This window comes from Lipophrys pholis (assembly GCF_963383615.2).
Source record: "Lipophrys pholis genome assembly, chromosome: 13".
Taxonomy (NCBI): Eukaryota; Metazoa; Chordata; class Actinopteri; order Blenniiformes; family Blenniidae; genus Lipophrys; species Lipophrys pholis.
The window spans coordinates 13,790,427-13,807,770 of NC_137632.1; the positions used below are offsets into that span (position 1 = coordinate 13,790,427).

Genomic DNA, 17,344 nt, shown 5'->3' on the forward strand with positions numbered 1-17,344 from the left:
TTTATGTAAAATCAGCTACTGCAGCGTGCCAACAACCGACAAAACTATTAAGTTTGACATGCCAAGTGTTCAGTAATGTTTTTTTTTATAACTAATGAAAACATTTTTTTTTTCCAAGTTCAGAACTGTATTGAGGAGATTTCTTTTAAAAGACAATGTTGACATGTGTTCTCTGTAGGTCATGCACCATTCAAATACTGACTCATACAGAGCTAACAGTGATCCTTTGTGAATAATCAGAAGACAACTTCTGGTTATTCACAAGATGCTTTTATTTCTGAACAGATGTACTTTCAATAGCAGTGTGGCCTTTTGTGTGTATGTCTGTGTGTGTGTGTGTGTGTGTACCTGCAAGGCTGTCAGGTCGCGTCATCCTCTCATAAATGTCGTAGCTCTGGGGTCCGTAGGGGTCGGCGCCGTGAAGCAAAGAGCGGGGCAGAGTGGAGCTGTAGTGCTGAGGCACCGCAGTCATACTCGCTCTGACCGGAGACGACGAGTGAGTCGGCTGCTTCGTCAGCGGAGGGTTGATGTTGTCCACCATCGTTAGAGGGGAGCCCATGCGGCCCGATGATGACCCCGCAGGGGCCTGATATGGCGAGGTCGTGCGGCTCGCGCTGCCAGAACGAGAGTTCGTGGAGCCCACTCGACGCAGGGCGGCGGGGGAGTTCTTCTGGGTGGAGTACGGCGAGCCGCTGCCGCCGGTGCTGGCGCGCTGGGCAGAGGGCAACGTCGTAGAGTAGATGCTGGAGAGGGGCTTGGGTTCTGTTACGATCGGGGAGCCGTAGCCACTGCCAGCTGAGGTACGCAGGGAGCCACGGGAGGGGGACATGCTGCTGGCATAGGCCGGCGAGTGAGAGCGAGAAGGCACTGAGCTCACCCTTCGCATAGCGCGGCCAGGCACGGCGTTGGTGACCGCATGAACCTGCAAACAAGGGGAACACGTTTGCACTGTGTACTTGTCGACATACAGTATAACTACAAACATGTTATGTTCTCTGGTATAAATGGGCTTGTGCAGCGATAATGAAACACTAATTAACACAGCATTACATAAAGCGATTCATTACAGGCCACGACTTTACTCGGGTCCGTATTTATTTCACCTTTTGCGTCCCCCTCGATAGTGTGACACCAACATTTGGTCCATGGATAAACACATATTTGTGTGTGTATACATGTTTATCTCATGTTTTTCATTCTTTTACAAGTGCGCATGTGTGAAAATAAAACCAAATATCTTAGTAAACATTTTTAAAGTGGTTATACCATGAGCGACATGTTGCAACAGACACTTCTGGAGCAATAAGGAGATGAATCGCATGTTAAATAAATTGAAACCCTTAACACAGCTACCACTGCGACACAGGAGTCACCATGTTCAACAAGACAAGGATGGAGGTTTTGAAAATCACGGTCAGTTTGAATCTTTCGTCACTACGCATGTTCTCTGGACGAAATTCAAAAGTCGAGAGTTTTTCAATGATCACATTTATGAAGCCATGTATGCAGCAACTAAATAAAGTAGTGAAGACCAAGACCTGCTGATTATGGAATAATGTTACCCATTTTAAACATTTTAATGAAATAATTTGCTAATAATGTAAGAAATGGTGAAAACATTACAATGATTGAGACGGTGATCCACTGTAGGTATAATCACTGAATAAATATAGCCACCATGTAACCCATTATCCATATTAAATACTGTCTTATGAATTATTATCATTATTGGGTGCAGTCACAAAATGTTATTTATTTTAGTTTAGTTTTTTTAAAACTACTTCAATAACCTGCCAATGATTTATTGAAAAAAATGTATTACGATATTGAGTCAAATATTTCATTACACTGTTGGCAAATTATAAAATTTTTGACTTTATTACATTTCAAATAACCAAAATTATTACTGTTTACTCCCAGTTGATAGATTTTCATAACAATGTAAACAGACTCATTGAGCGTCACAGAGCAACATGAAACGGCGAAATGTGAGGCCGCCGAATTTCACAAGCCTCTTGAACATCATGACAGGGATAAGATGTTTGACGGGATGCTTTCCGGCAGCCATACGTCGTCCATCGATCACAACACGTTGGTACCTGGGCTGAAGCCTGGCCCTCGGCCCTGGCGTTCCTCATGAGGGTGCCGGCGCCAGCGCCAGGGAACGAGTGCTGCATCCTCAGCTCGGCCTTGCCCAGGTTCTGGCTGCTGAGGTAGCCGCTGCTGGCATCCTGGTAGCCGCTGTCCGAGTAGGAGTTCATCTGAGTGGAGCTACACGAATTTCCCGCGGACCCTGAGACAGCGACCAAAAAAAAAAAAAAGACAGAGTGAAATGTAGAGAGGGAAAAGTCAGAGACACATCGTGAAATGTTTCATAACAGCCATGACCTTTGCCTAGATAGCATTAGCCATGACAGATGACACAGCAGGAGGGGTAATAATTCCCCCCCCCCCCCCCCCCCCCAACCCGGTGACTTAGTGTGCCAACACCATCTAGTATCCATAATCTGTGATATCTGTGACACTTGCAGGTATAAGAATCAGTGTAAAACTAGACAAAGCTGTCAGATAAAAAAAAAAAACAAGCTGTTTGTGTTATCAAATGAAAAAGCTCGGAGACAGTGTGCAATCGACATAACTGAGGGAAAAAAAGAAAAAAGAAAAAGAAAGGCTGCCAAATATATAGAGAAGACAATAACAGACCCTCACTTTCATGAAGGGAGGACTGCTCCGGGGAGTACAGAGACACCTGCTCTGACTCAGCCCTGACGCGGAAGCTGGGCGACTGGGAGCTGTCAGTCACCCGAGACTTGGTGTCCCCCGAGGCGGCGGCATCTGAGAAAACACAGCGGAGCAGAACGTCAAACAGGGAGGAGAAAAGAGCTTTGAGTCTGAAACAATCATAGAGTTTGTGCTTTGGGACTGAAAGATTATAATAGTCATTAACGCCGTCAACAGTTTTTTTGGTTTTTTTTTTAGGGAATCGAGAGGGGAAACAACAACAACGACAATCATTTCTACAACATTAGTTCCACAATTGTTTACAGTTGGAGTCATTAAATTTTACTACGAGACTAATTTGGGCAGTCAGAATTGGATAGCCCATCATTTTGTATACCCCGTATATAGCCATGCTCCAAATACTTTCACTGCTGCAACATTTCCCCACACCCCTCCTCTTCCCAGGCATGAAAACAAGCAGTGTGGCAAACAGACACACAAATTAGCCAACTAATGTCCCCGTGCACAACACTTTCTCATAGTCACAATCTAGTTAAGCGTGACCGCAGTCAATGGGTTCTTTTGCCATGGCTACAACAGCAGCCAGACAAGGGAGGGAAACACCGGCGGCCCGGATCAGTCCAATCCTGCCCATGTTAGCCAGAGTGTGAATGAGAGCTGAATCCCAGGAAGAAGAGGCCCGGTTGCCAACGCTGACCTGTTGAATAAACCGGTTGACACATAGGCCGAGTGTGTTTGACAGTCTGGCATCTCACACTCCCACCTCTGGATATCTAAGGGCGCTTGCCTGTTTACAGATGGGATTGACTGGAGGCAGATTAATGGAGTCAAGAATGTGCTCAGCATTTTTTATCAGCTGTGCTAGTTCTAACAGGGCTTGATATTTTTCAATACTTGAATGTGCATTAAAATGCAAAGAAATGGATTCTTGTTTCTGTGTCCTAATAGTTTTGCATTGTCCATCTTCCATTTGTTTTTCCTCTATTAGAATAAACAGACACACACATTCAAAGGGACATTTGGTGAGGGGAAAAAAACAAAACAATGTTGGGTCCGTCCTTGATAAAAAATGACACATATTGAAAGATCAAGAGGTAGTTTTAACTGAACCGTTTTACTCAATCAAGACTAATGAAGAACAAAAAGATGATCAGTGTCGCATCATAATTGTTCCACCATTGTGTTTGCCACAGTGATTTTCTTAAGTTTGTAAAAGGTGTATTACGTGTGAACATTTTTGCACTAAAACCATCTATCATCCATCCATGTACCTATCTGGCCCGTCGCTGATCCAACTGGGTTTGATGTATTCCCTGTTTTACTCATTTACTTTTTTATGTTTGATTTTACTAAAGTTTTGATATTGCAATGATAATGTGATGTGATAATATGTTGCCACATTCAAATGTGACATGTGGAAGAGTTGTAGCTAAATACTTTTATATATTTGATTATAAATGACAGTAACAAGCCTGTTTGTTTGCCTAGCTGACCTCAGTTGATGAAGATGTTTTTCACATCAGTGGCACAGGAGAGTTAATAATGTATTTACAGTAAAACAGTGTGACTTCTTCTAAATGTAAAAGATATTTTAAAAGGACCTCAGCCCGACGTGATTGAACAAGCTTTTTGATTCGCTTCGATTTTGGCACTCTGGTACCAATTATGTTGTTTAAGCACCACTTTCTATAGACTTGTGCTTTCTCACAATTTGATAAATGACATGCCAAAAAGTCAAAAAGGGAAGAGGACAACAGAGAGAGACAGTAACCCAAATGTGAGACAGAGCCCTTCTCCACAAACCGAAGATGATCTATGTACGGCTGAGGCTTTCGGCACTCACATTTAAGGTCACCATGTGTAACAACTCCATGGCGTCTGTTTTCACACATGACCTGCCCACTGCGGATAGAGAACTTTTCTCTCCAAGACGCTGGGGAAAAAGAAAGCCGTTACTTTCCACATTTATGTCTTGGGAGTGGAGTTTTAAAACCTATTTTATACTTGAGCGTTTTATCTGTAGCATGTGCCCGTGCGTCGGCAATCCCATGAGTAGTTGTCTTAGCACAACGCAGACAGTTTCTCATCTATAAACGATGCATTAGATTATACTGGAGAGGAAAAACAACCACTTCCCAATTTACACAATAAAGAAAAGCCCGCACAGATAACCACTTTGTCTTTATCTTCTGTCTGTAATTCTGTCAGGTATTTATGGTCCTGGAAAACATTGCAGTAAAGACTTTTAAGTAGACTATAGTGCAACTCAGCATCCCTCAGTTTCAGGAAGAGGTATAGAAGATGGATGGATGGATGGAGTATCAAAGGAAGTGCTCTAGATACAGAATCCAAAGTTAGTTCTGATGTTGAAAAAGTGTGAAATACATGTCTGTTAATGCCTTAATGACTACAACTACTTCTGCTCCTTTTGGGCTGCCTTAGAACTTCGAAATTTCGGATTTTTTTGGAATTGATTCTCAAGATAGTTGAGTTTTCTGACCACTTCAATGGCGACCTGCGTGTATGCCTTGATGCTGTTTCTGTGAATGGAATGAAAGAAAATAAGTCTGACTGAAGGTGTTGTGATGTATGGAAGGCTAGAAACATCTTATTAGAGAACGTTAATATAATTGAGTGAGGATTTTCAGGCACTGGAAACAGCAGGATATCAGCATTATTGTCGTTTTCTTGGTGTTCAAAAGGTGGGGTCAGTGTGGAGAGCAGGTCAAGAGTCTGTTTATGTCCAGTTCTGGCACCCAATATCGACAAAACAGCCAAAGTCATACCAAATATATTTCTTTTTGATTTTTTTGGACCAAGTTTTACACCAAGAACTTTTATGGACTATTCATCCATCGTCCATGCCACTTCATCCAACTTAAGGTCCTTAATGCTCAATGCTGAATACACAGATGGACAAGGATGGAGCCTTCTGCCCATTGTCTGCCATTTTCAAAACTTGTGTAATTTCGTACGATTTCAGGGAATTTACAGATGCTTAGCAAACGGAGTAATACCACTGATGACCTGAGGGGCAGCGGTGCGCAGGGTAAGAACATAAAAGACAACTTGGAAGACAACGGATATGAGCAATCCCTTTGAGGAAAGACTTACTGAATAAACCATGGACATTACCTCGTCTGAACATTGGGAAGCTTTAAAAAACACGAGGAAGGACTGTTGATGTTCAATATTACAACACCATAAATTTCACTGCCCTCTATTGGATGTACTGCTTAACAAACCCACAACAACACACTCGCATACAGTACTTATTGCATTAATTCAACTATAAAATTATTTTCTTTAATACCATAAAATAAATATGAAAAATGACTAATTACTAGCAAAATAGCTTGATATGATCTTAGATTTTGAATCGTTTCTTTACCGAGCAATAGTATTCTCTTTGTTGAATAGCCTCATTGTTGTATGTCACATATGTAATGAAATGACATATCAAGGATTGTCAAACTGGTTGACATTGTTTACCAGTTCAATGAATCATTTCTATAATGGCTTGTCTGCCTAGAAGGATTGTTTTTGTTTAATTTCCAAAGCATAAGGTTATGACGTTGCCCTGAGTTTTATTAAACATGTCATGGAGAGCTATTTCGAACATGCGGCTGACGCACTCGACTGTCAGCATTACGATGAGCGGCTGGTGTGAAAAAAAACAATAAGTAGCCAAACGGAAAGAAACAAGGGGAAGCTTTCTTTCAAGGGTGTGTTTGTTTTCGATTCTCAATGGGCATGAGGTGTGACTGCATTGACATTTCCTGAGGCTAAAAGGCTCATTTCTACAGTAACACTTTCTCAGGCAGTGGAGACATACGGGCGACTCGTGAGGCCGATACGGCTCGCAGGAAAAACCGATTAGACTCTGTGCCGCACATTTAGAGTTTAATTCATTCAGATTCGGGGAGGGAAAGTACATTACCGTATCGTATCATCATTTATCATCTACACTACAATAAGAAATCAATACAAAGCAAAACAGTGATTGCGATCAGTCCCCAACTGTTTCAACACTAATGAAATGCATTCAGAAAGGAAAATGGGAAGCGGGCTTCAAATGAGCAAATTGTGTAGTATTAATCCTACCAGAGTATATGTACAACTACAACCCCCCCATGGGCTCTGATAATGAGATAGAAAATAAAAGATTAATGACCATTGAAGAAATTCTGTATTCCACTCTGCAATTAATAAGCCATGAAAGACATTAGTGACTTTAATTCATTATCTGTTTTCTTCTAAACATCTTCTGGGCTCTGAGAGAAATCCTTCCGACACCTGTCGCTGAAGGAGTTCTGACTGAGTGGGCAAAAATATCTTAAGTAACTATTAAAACAAGAAAATGCCTGAGGCCGTCCGTCGCCCGGATGAAAGGGCTCATATTAGCAGTGATTATTGTGGGAATGTAAAGCATAACTGCACAGCACTTCACACACACGCAGAGAAACACACACTTGAGAGCGTACGGGCATTTATGCAAACCCCCATTTTATTAAACGGACAATGAGATTCGAAAAGCACTTAAGTGAGGGGAGACAACTTACTGATGTTACATATATTAGTTTTTATCATTATCGTGTCGACTTCACTTCACATCACAGTCTACAGTGGATCTCAAAAGGGAGGTAGAATTAACAAATGGGTAGTAGTTAGTGACTGTTGTCTATTTAAACCGTAAGACCTTCAGAAAATACCCGCAGAAAAGCTGACCGAGACCTACATTAAGTCAGAGGGACCTCATGGACCACTGTGTTCCAGTAAAACAGCCGTTGGTTAAAACAAAAGCTTTAATTTAAAGGTTATACTTGCGTTAATATTTTTTAACAACGCATGAGCGTTACAGAAACAAAATAAAATACACAATGCATGTGCAGAGACATAGAAAAATGTATATATTTTTTTACCTGCAGATCTCCAAGGCAGGGACTTCTCAGAGGAGCTGTGTGGGGGGACAATAGATGGGAAAGTGAATACATGCACAACAAACCGGTGGCATCACAGTGAGAGACAAGAATGATCTCGTTTAGATACACTGAAGATACACAATAAGATCAGAGATGGTAATCACTACGTTTAAGATAACGACTCTGGTCGCTGGCACCGTGAAATGATGGTTGAGTGTTAGCTGACTCTATAGATTTCCGTACTTCTGGTAAAAGCATTTTGAAGAAGAAGGGACATATTTCAGACTTGATTGATATATTCAGTGGCCAATTGTGCTGAAAGTGCACCACACGCCCCCATCAGTTGGAATTGATATTCGACGCCAGCACTGCACTGTTGGTGCAGTGGAGACACCCTGCAAAGCTGCATACATTTCTATAGGATGCAGCATGAGAAAACGCTTTCAACTGCTGGGTGGGTTTTCAGAGATTTGAGACCATTTCTGACCTGAGAATACTTCAATAATATACTGTATGTTTTGACAAGTTAACTAAACTACGAGACCACAGAAACAAGACAAAAACAACAGATATCTAGATTTTTTCTTTTTTTTTATAACATGAACTCATTTTGCAACTTAAAAGAAAAGTCCACACCTTGTAAACATTCGGTGTCAGTTTTTCACTGAAGATAAAAGCTGTTAGCATATGTCTGGAAGCTGTTTTTTTTTCTTCAAAAACATGCAAAGTCAACGGCCAACATTTCAACGTATCGGGATCTGAAGCGAAGCACAGCCGTGCGTGGGCAGCCCGCAGAGAAAATCCAAAAGTCATGATACTGTACATTCAACCACCTGGTCTACAGGCTCAGCGCCCTGACATCCTGACATCACCCTGATGTGTTGCCAGTATTCATTGCAGCGCAGAGAGAATCGCACAGAGGTAGAGGGTCCCCGAAGAGAAGCACGGGAAGAATCATGGTCCAACCTGAGTGTGTGTCTATTATTCAGTGTCAGCACACAGAACAACGAGAAGCAAAAGCAGAGTGTACTGACAGCATGTGGTGACTAATGATGAATGATCCTGAACCCGGGGATCATATTTCAGAGTGAGCTCTGAGGGAGAGATGTAACACCCAGTGCATATCCTGAAAAGATCCTTAAAGTTACTTTCAGAAACTGCATATTAAATGTCTGCATGTGCTCTGGATTTCATTTGGGATATAAATGAGATTTACTATGAAATATGCTGGATGACTTTAGTTTGATACTCAATGTCATTCATTTGTGTTCCCTTGCACAAAAGTATGATGTTGACTTGAGGATTCTGATTATAAACGCTTTTCTAAACCCTTCATATATTTAGCTTGAGGTTACACTTAATTACAAAAGTTAAAAGAGCTCTCACACTGCTGGTCACACTGTGGTCATTTCTGATTGAAGGACTCTTTAATGTCTTAGTTCTAAAAGATATCACTGTTTACAGCTGTTGGAATCCATAAAATGCATAACTGTTCCCATGGTGATTCTTTTTATTGGACATATCTGGCAAGCATATTACATAATGTTACCGTCATTATTCTTAAATTAAATTGTGTCGTAAAAATGTGAGTTTTAATAAAATAACTACTATTATTCTGCTACTTGTTTATAATTTATTTTCCATGTGAAAAAAAAAAGGAAAAATATCACAGGGAAATGTGTCCCACTGAAGGTCTACTAAAAGCTACTGCTTGAGGAGAGTCACACTACGTGAACTTAATACTGGTAAATCTAAGTGAAGACCAATCTTGTTTCTGACGACTGTATAACATAAAACACACCATTGTATATTTTTCCTTTTAATGTGTGTTAATTCTCATCTCTTCCTATTACGAATCCTAATACTGAGCAATTTAAAAAAAAAAACATTATGGACGAAAAAAAGAGAAAGGAAAGATAAACAAAATGAAGCTTGCGATTTAAAAAAAAATGAAAATAAAGCCATTAGAACTGCAAATATGCCACTTTAAACCTACAAAAAAATGAAAGTGTTGAGCTAAAAAGGTAATTAGTTCAATTATAGTAATCCTGCTTTTTGCTTAAAAGGTTTTGGTTAAAGGCTCAGCAAAAAGGAAAAGTGGACATCGGTGAAACAAGCCATCATGTATAGACATTTTAACAACCATCTAATGATTTCAAGTACCCATGAAAATACTTTCTGAACAAAGCCGGAGCAATTTCTCTGAGCTATTTGCCGAGGCCGGTCATTAGACCGAGGCCTCGTACAAGACCTCGGGAGAAGGTGTAACCACCCTTCTCTTTGTAATATTTGCTATTGGACGGTCATTACTACCAAACACTCGATGCTGCTGTGGCTGCTATTTCTTCCATCTAAGGTGACACGAAATGAGCTTTAAGTAGCACAGCTCTCAGAATTTTAATGAGCGTGCAGGCAATTAAAAAGAGGAAGTTGGGCAAGTTGTGCTCCACTGAACCATGGCAGATAAAGTAGAAGAATGGCGACCATAATGACGATGCACCACGCATGCTGCATGTCGACCAGCCGGCCCCGTGAAGGCCCTGGAAAGTGACAGTCAAACTGCCTTCACAGACACACAACAGGTCCAACCCTGGCAAAATGCTTTATTTACAGTCAGAAATGATGGCCAGTAAAGGCACCGCCTCCCGGGGGGTTGGAAATTTGCCTCGAGTCACGTTTGATGACCACCCCTCGTGTGTGTCTGTGGAAATGAAGGAAGTGGCCGGCCGGCTCCAGAGGTGCCAGGAAACGTCACTCGCGTCGCCTATCGGCTGCCCTCCCGCTGGGCTATTGTGCTAATCAGCGTGACCTCGATGTTTAAACTCAATCTTCATTCACACACAAATGTGCAGCGACAGGCATCTCATGTGGATGCTTCAGAAACAAGGTGTGAAAGTAGTGTTACATTGTTTTCTTCACTTGGTCCTGGCAGGTGGTCCTGGTCCCCGAGGGAGAAACCTGTCAGAGTTTACATGCGTATGACAAATGTGCTATCTTTAGCAGTAACCTCAACTGAAACATTATGCATATGGTACATTAGGGTGCATGCCCCATAAGCCACAAGCAGCAAACCCTGTGCCAAAAAGGCCTATGAATATTTGAAGCATCAGGTACTGATGTGAAAATTAGTCCACGATATCACTAAATCTGAATAACAAAGGGAGGTTTCAGCTGGGGAGACTTTGTTATTCACCCATTATTCTGCTCTTTGAGAGTTTTTTCAAGTGTGACAAACATGGTAATAGGCACACGAATTTAAAACATTTTATTAGCATTAGATTAGAAGAAGAATATGAATGCAACAGGGAGAAAAAAAAAAGATGTGAACACAGCGCTGATAACCAGCAAATTTAATTTTACAGAGCACAGTTTTGATCGGAGTGGGATCTTTGCCAGGCGTTGTCAAGAAGACGTTGCAAAGCTGAACCAACACATTCAACACTCCGGTGACTTGATCAGCATGATTGAGTCAGACTAACATCTGCATTTGAGCGAGAAACATTTTTAAACTGCTGTCAGTGCAGAAAAAGACGTGTTCGCACCAGAAATCTTAGAAAGCTCCTGTAAATACCAGCGCATTTCAAAATAGCAGTATATGTGCAGCAGCTCCTCCACCGAGTAGAAGACACATCTGGATGAGCCATAACAAACTAACCGCTCGCTGCAATATCAGGTTCCAAAACACTGGAGCTCATTTCACTTTGATCGGGAGTCATGGGCTTTTTAATCAGGCAGGAACTCAATCCCCCGCAAGATGATGGAAATGTGGTTTGCACTGGTCACAAAATGATTCAAGTGAGTTGACGCCATGAGAGCAGAAAACACACAAAAAAACTGCTTTTCTATCACACAGAATCCAGAGAAAGTCAAAGTTGTAGCTCCTCAACTGCTACAGCTCACACCAATACTTGAAGGAGAGCTTTATTATTTGTTGTCTTCTCTATCATTCTTTATACGCACGTTGCATTTTTGTGATTCTATTTTTCTTTGGCACGGTATCGCAGTGGTTCTAATCCATCTTTATTCATGAAGCACTTTTAAAACAACTGCAGGGAGCCAAAGTAAATAAAAACAATACAAAAAAACCTTAAAAGACAAATAAATACATAAAAAATTCAAAAAGCTGTGCTGTTGCTTCACAGCAAGAGGGCTCCTAGTTCAAATGTTAGCTGCATATATATATAATTTAACATTTTTTTAAGCAGTTTAATTGTATCATAATATATCTAGGATTCAGCCAGTAAAAAAAAAAAAAAAAAATTTATATATATATATAAAATTCATCTGTAAATACCAGTAGTGTGACTAAATGAATGCCTTCAAGATTAAAAGAACGCAAATAGCTGGGGAGTGTACAGTATATTCTCAGTGAGCTGTTGTCCTGCTCCCTTTTTCAGCCCATAAACCTGCACCGAGGGAAAAAAAGGGGAAATGGACACTCACTCCTGAGTGGTGCATGCTGCTGGCAGTAAGTGGGCGCTTTTTGCAGGTCTGGGGGCTGGAGTGCGAGACCGGACTGTCTGAGGGCTCAAGGCTTATTATCATGAAGGCAGAGAAGATCAGAACGAGCCATCACAGCCCCCCGTTGAAACAAAAATGTCAAGGATCCGAATATATCCCAGGTCTGTAACGGCCCATTTGACAGTGAGCGCAGCTCAGACCTGCCAGCACTGTGAATATCAGTTGACCATTCGGAACGCTATTATATTATATTATTAAAAAGCTCCTCCATTGCTTTGAGTAGAAGCGCCCTAAAAGCAGTCTTCAGGAGTTTATATGAGAGTTTGAGGCAAAATATAGACAATTTGAGGGAAACCATGCAGTTGCCCTACTCTTTCTGCTGAAATGACATTGTGTCAGCGCAGAAGCGGCATACAGTTGTGTTCAAATAATAGCAATCCAACATGACGAACCAGATAAATTACTGTTTTGGGTAGAATTCATATTACCGCATGGCAAGAATCCAAAAGGAGAAATTCACGATGTGCATGCTCCCGAGTCTGTGGAGTTGAGTATTTCTTTTGAAAGGGGTGTGTTCAAAATAATAGCAGTAGTAGAGTTCAATTGGTGAGTTCATTCCTTTTGTGAAAAAACAGCTGTCAATCAGTTGGCCCTTATTTAAGGTCGAAGCCAGCACATAAGAGTCTGTAAAATTCTCTCTGAAAACGTGAGAACAGTGGGTCGCTCCAGACACTGCTTAGATAACGGCCTAAAGATGTGCAGGAAATGTTGAGCAAAAATCCTGACCCTTCAATGCTTTAAAATGGAAAGCAAAACCAGAGACTCATGAAAGCAAACAAACGTCGACCATTGACAAATAGCCAGAATGGCGAAGGCTCCGACTATGATCAGCTCCAGGGTCATCAAAGATAGTCTGAAGGTAACTGTGAGGACTGTGACAATTAGAAGACACCGGTGTGAAGATGATCTATCAGCAACAAGCCCCCGTAAAGTCCCACGGTTAAAAAAAGACAAAGAACACATGGCCTCAGGAGAACCTGGGGCCATAGATCAGTTTGCATGTACATGACTTTAAGACGTCATGTAGCCTTATGCTGAAGAGGAAATGCCCTAGAAGTGGGTGTTTGTACAGAAGCTCATGACTCTCAGAAACCCAGCAGCATCTTTATGCCCAGCCCAATCCCTGGACCTTAATCTGATGGATGGTGCGGGATGACACCAAAGATGCATTGTCCGAGTCAAAACTAAGGAATGTCGAGGGATTGTGCAGTGATGGTAAATATCTGTTCCACGGAACACCCATGTGAAACGGGTCTCAAAAAAGGTGGTTTTAAAGTTAAAAATATTAGTTTAGTTATTCAAAGGAAAGCTATTCTAAATCCAAAAACATTTTTCAGTTTAAACAGTAAAGTTGCCGTGTTTATACATAAAATTTGCACAGATATTTATTTAACAGCCTAATATTTAATTCTGTTCATGTTCTGTAAAGTAATAATAAAATGAAATATTCTTGTTCATCTCTTGATTCAGAATATAATGTGCAGTGTACCCAATGCATGGAAATAAAAACTATTATATTTAAAGACTTTTAAACACACTATTATTCTGAACATGACTAGATGAAGAGAAAACCAACCAAGCCACAATAGCATCAGTACTGAAGCTCCATCGTCTTCACAATGTTAGATACAGTAACCAGCATATCAGTACATTGACATGGGTCACGTATGGTTTTCATGTGCCGAGAATAAAATGCAGGAAAAAAACAACAACCCTTGAGCTCAAAGATATGCTTTGGTTTATGTCCATGGACATATAACTTTGAAATAATGCGAGCCCTATAGACAGCTGTATTGATTGTCAGAAGTGCAAGACGAAAGACTGAAAATCCCTCTGTGATGCACAAAAGTCAAGTCCTCCTGTTTCTTGGTGGCTCAATATGAGGATTGTGGATAATTCGACCCGCCTATAGTGGTGAAAAAATATTATTATGGCAGAAACTAGACTTAAAAACAGCCCAATGAAGCCGATAGGTGCTTTACAGAGAGCATAAAGAATTTAGCATGTGCCCCCACTATTCAACACTGATATGTGCCTGGCTCAAAAGAAAAGTCGCCACCTGGATTTAACTAAGCAAATAGGTAGCTGCCTCCTATTGGATAATTACTGCATGGGTGATTATGTTTCAGCTGGCAACAAGTTATCTAACTCCCACTGATGCAGTGAGGAGCTTCTCATTTCTTAAAAAAACCATGTGGAAAAACAAATGCTATTTGAGAAGGTGAAATCATTGGTATGCATCAAGCAGAGAAAACATTGAAGGAAATTACAGAATCTATGAAAATTGGGTTAAGAATTGTCCAACGCATCATTAAAACTCAGGCTGTGTTTAATAGTGACAGTAAGAGCATTTCCACACACGATGCAAAGAGAACGAGGGATTGGGATTGAACAGCTCTGGAGCTCTCAGAAAACCACTAATCAGTGAAGCTAATTGGAAAAAAAAAAAGCTTCAAATTGCTCGGGAGCATAAAGATCGGACTCTGGAGCAATGGAAGAAGGTCCTGTAGTGTGACGATTCCAGATTCCCTCTGTTCCAGAGTGATCAGGGTAAGAAGAGAGGCAGAGGAAGTGATGCACCATCATGCCTCGTCCTACTGAACAAGCCTGGGGGAGCAGTGCTGTGATCTCATGTTGCTGCAGTTGGTCAGGTCTCGCTTCAGCAACATTATGCATCTAAAGAATGAAGTCAGCTGACTACCTGAATATCCTGAAAGACAAGGTTATTCCATCAATGGATTTCTTTCTTCCCCGATGGCACGGGCATATTCCAAGATGACAATCCCATGATTCATCTGGCGCAAATTGTGCAAGAGTGGTTCAGGGAGCATGAGACCCCATTTTCACACATGGATTGGCCACCAGAGAGTCCAGACTTAACCCCACTGAGAATCTTTGAGATGTGCTGGAGAAGGCTTTGCACAGTGGTCCGACTCTCCCATCATCAATACAAGATCTCAGTGAAAGATGAATGCAACACTGGACGGAAATAAATCTTGTCACATTGCAGAAGCTTATCGAAGCAAAGCCACAGTTGAACGCGTGTCTTGATTAAAGCGACTTTCTTTTGGGCCAGGCAGTGCATGATGCAGTGCTTAATCTGTGATGATGCTAAACGGATATACACAGTTTAAATGGAAGTAAAGGAGCGAAGTGACAGGGACGACGCTTACACGGTTGCCTGTTTGAAAGACGAGCACTGTGCGGTCACATCATATTGAACTATTGCTTCAGTGACGAGAACCCACCGTTCATCAAAGCCCGTGAGTGCTTTAGTGCTGACCACATGAACCCAGATCCCATTAAACAAGCACAAAGGCAATTCAAGTCATTTAAAGCTGGTATATCATATCCTTACTGCAGCAACCTTGCGCAATCATGAACTTTTCATTGAGACACACACACACAAACACACCCACACCCACACCTACACCCACACCCACACACCCACACACCCACACACACACACACACACACACACAAACACACGCGTCCCTAACGGATGCACATCCGTGTGAAGTTGAGTTAATAATTGGTCACATACACACACAGCCCACACAACTATGCTCATATAGTTGCAGGCCGAATTTAAAACAAATATATGCAAGAAACAAAAAGAAAAAACCCTCACGCTAATGTTGTCTGCGAAAGTTAACTATTGAAAAGACTCCTAAATGTCACAGTCCTCTACTGTAATTTCCCCTGCCACTTTAAAGTACTACATTTTTAATGAACTCTAAGATGGTCCACATTCTGCCTGCATGAAAAGTGCGACAAGAACAGGGGGCAGGTTGGAGATATATCCAATTACATCACGAAAACATCTTCAAAACATTCTCAGTTTGACTTTTTAGGCAGTTCTGGTAACAGGGCGCATACACATATCACCATGCCTCAAATCTTAATACGTGGTATTTTTTATCCTACTGCTACAAATACCGTTATAACAGGTGAAAGACAAAATGAAATAAACCAACTCTGAAATTAATACTGTACAAATACCAGTATTGATTTTTTTTTTTACAGCTGCTACTGGTCACTGCCACTATCACTTCTGTATATAACGCTGTGCTTCCACATAGTTTTGTCATTGACAAATGACACTGGGACAACCATGAAACTGTTTTCTAATAAGAGGCAATAAGCCGGCTGTTGAACCTTATTCACAGTGAGCCTGTGAAGCCCGTTGGGATATTGTATGTGATACTGAGCTTTACAAATGGACCTGACATCTCTGAGCCACAGCAGACAGGACAGAATGTGCGGTCACTGAGGTGTGATGATCAGGCAGCCTCGTGTCTTAGCTGATGAAGTGGGAATGAGTTCTCAGGGCAAACTCAATGACAGCAGTGGTCCACTGAGGAATCGGCTCCTCGCGGTCATGCACGTTCCAAAACACACGCACACGGTCTATGTGCTGTTTAAGTTGCACTGAGAAGTAATACGCATGAATGTACCACGACATATCTAAATGACTGTAATAGTGTTTCTGAAAAGCTTTTTATACTGTACACTGGAGGAATTCCCCCGCCCCCCAAAAAAAGACAGGATGAGCAATGTTTACAATTACAGTCCAATCATATCCGAGCACAACAGGAAGTTCCATCGTGATGCCATAATGCCATACGGTTACACTATGGAATATGGCCACTGCTGTGAAAGAAGGAAAAGCCATGTGTTGTACTGCATATTTGTTTGTGTGTGTGTGTGTGTGTGTGTGTGTGTGTGTGTGTGTGTGTGTGTGTGTGTGTGTGTGTGTGTGTGTGTGTGTGTGTGTGTGTGTGTCTCCTCCCATTACCTGCTGCTGCCATCGCCTGGTGACTCGGCCCCGAGTCTGCATCTTTCCAGCTGATTGGCCACAATCTGCCGCTCTACTTCCAGCTCCCTGGTTAGCCGCTCAAACTGAAGCTCCTGCACATGAACACAACAAAAAGAGGAGCTGTGGAACTGGGGCTTGGGAATATGTTTCCATCAGAGCTGTACATACGTCTATTGACAAACATGATGAATGTGGAGTCGATACGAGGGAGGCAGGCTGAGAGCTGACAGCTTGTTCCTACTGAGGTGTGCCTCGTGACAGCTAATGACAGCGTGACAGAGAATCTGGATGTGCGGCAAATGAGTTAATTTTCTCAAAAACAGCTTCAAAATAGAGACCG

General features: G+C 41.6%; 1 protein-coding gene across 8 annotated transcripts in view; it reads right to left on the bottom strand.

Annotated features, from left to right (window-relative positions):
- Positions 1–17,344, bottom strand: part of pkp4 (plakophilin 4) — a 98,317-nt gene that overhangs the window by 31,838 nt on the left and 49,135 nt on the right. For 4 of the 8 annotated variants that reach the window (XM_080478603.1, XM_080478602.1, XM_080478607.1 and 1 more), the window contains 5 exons: positions 16,984–17,096; positions 7,665–7,699; positions 2,710–2,835; positions 2,100–2,293; positions 349–922 (listed from right to left, as the gene is read on the bottom strand). In XM_080478603.1, coding sequence (XP_080334729.1) covers positions 349–922; positions 2,100–2,293; positions 2,710–2,835; positions 7,665–7,699; positions 16,984–17,096 — 1,042 coding nt within the window. Of the gene's footprint in view, positions 1–348; positions 923–2,099; positions 2,294–2,703; positions 2,836–4,585; positions 4,676–7,664; positions 7,700–16,983; positions 17,097–17,344 lie in introns of all 8 variants that reach the window. The other 4 variants (XM_080478601.1, XM_080478606.1, XM_080478604.1 and 1 more) reach the window with 2 other exon arrangements.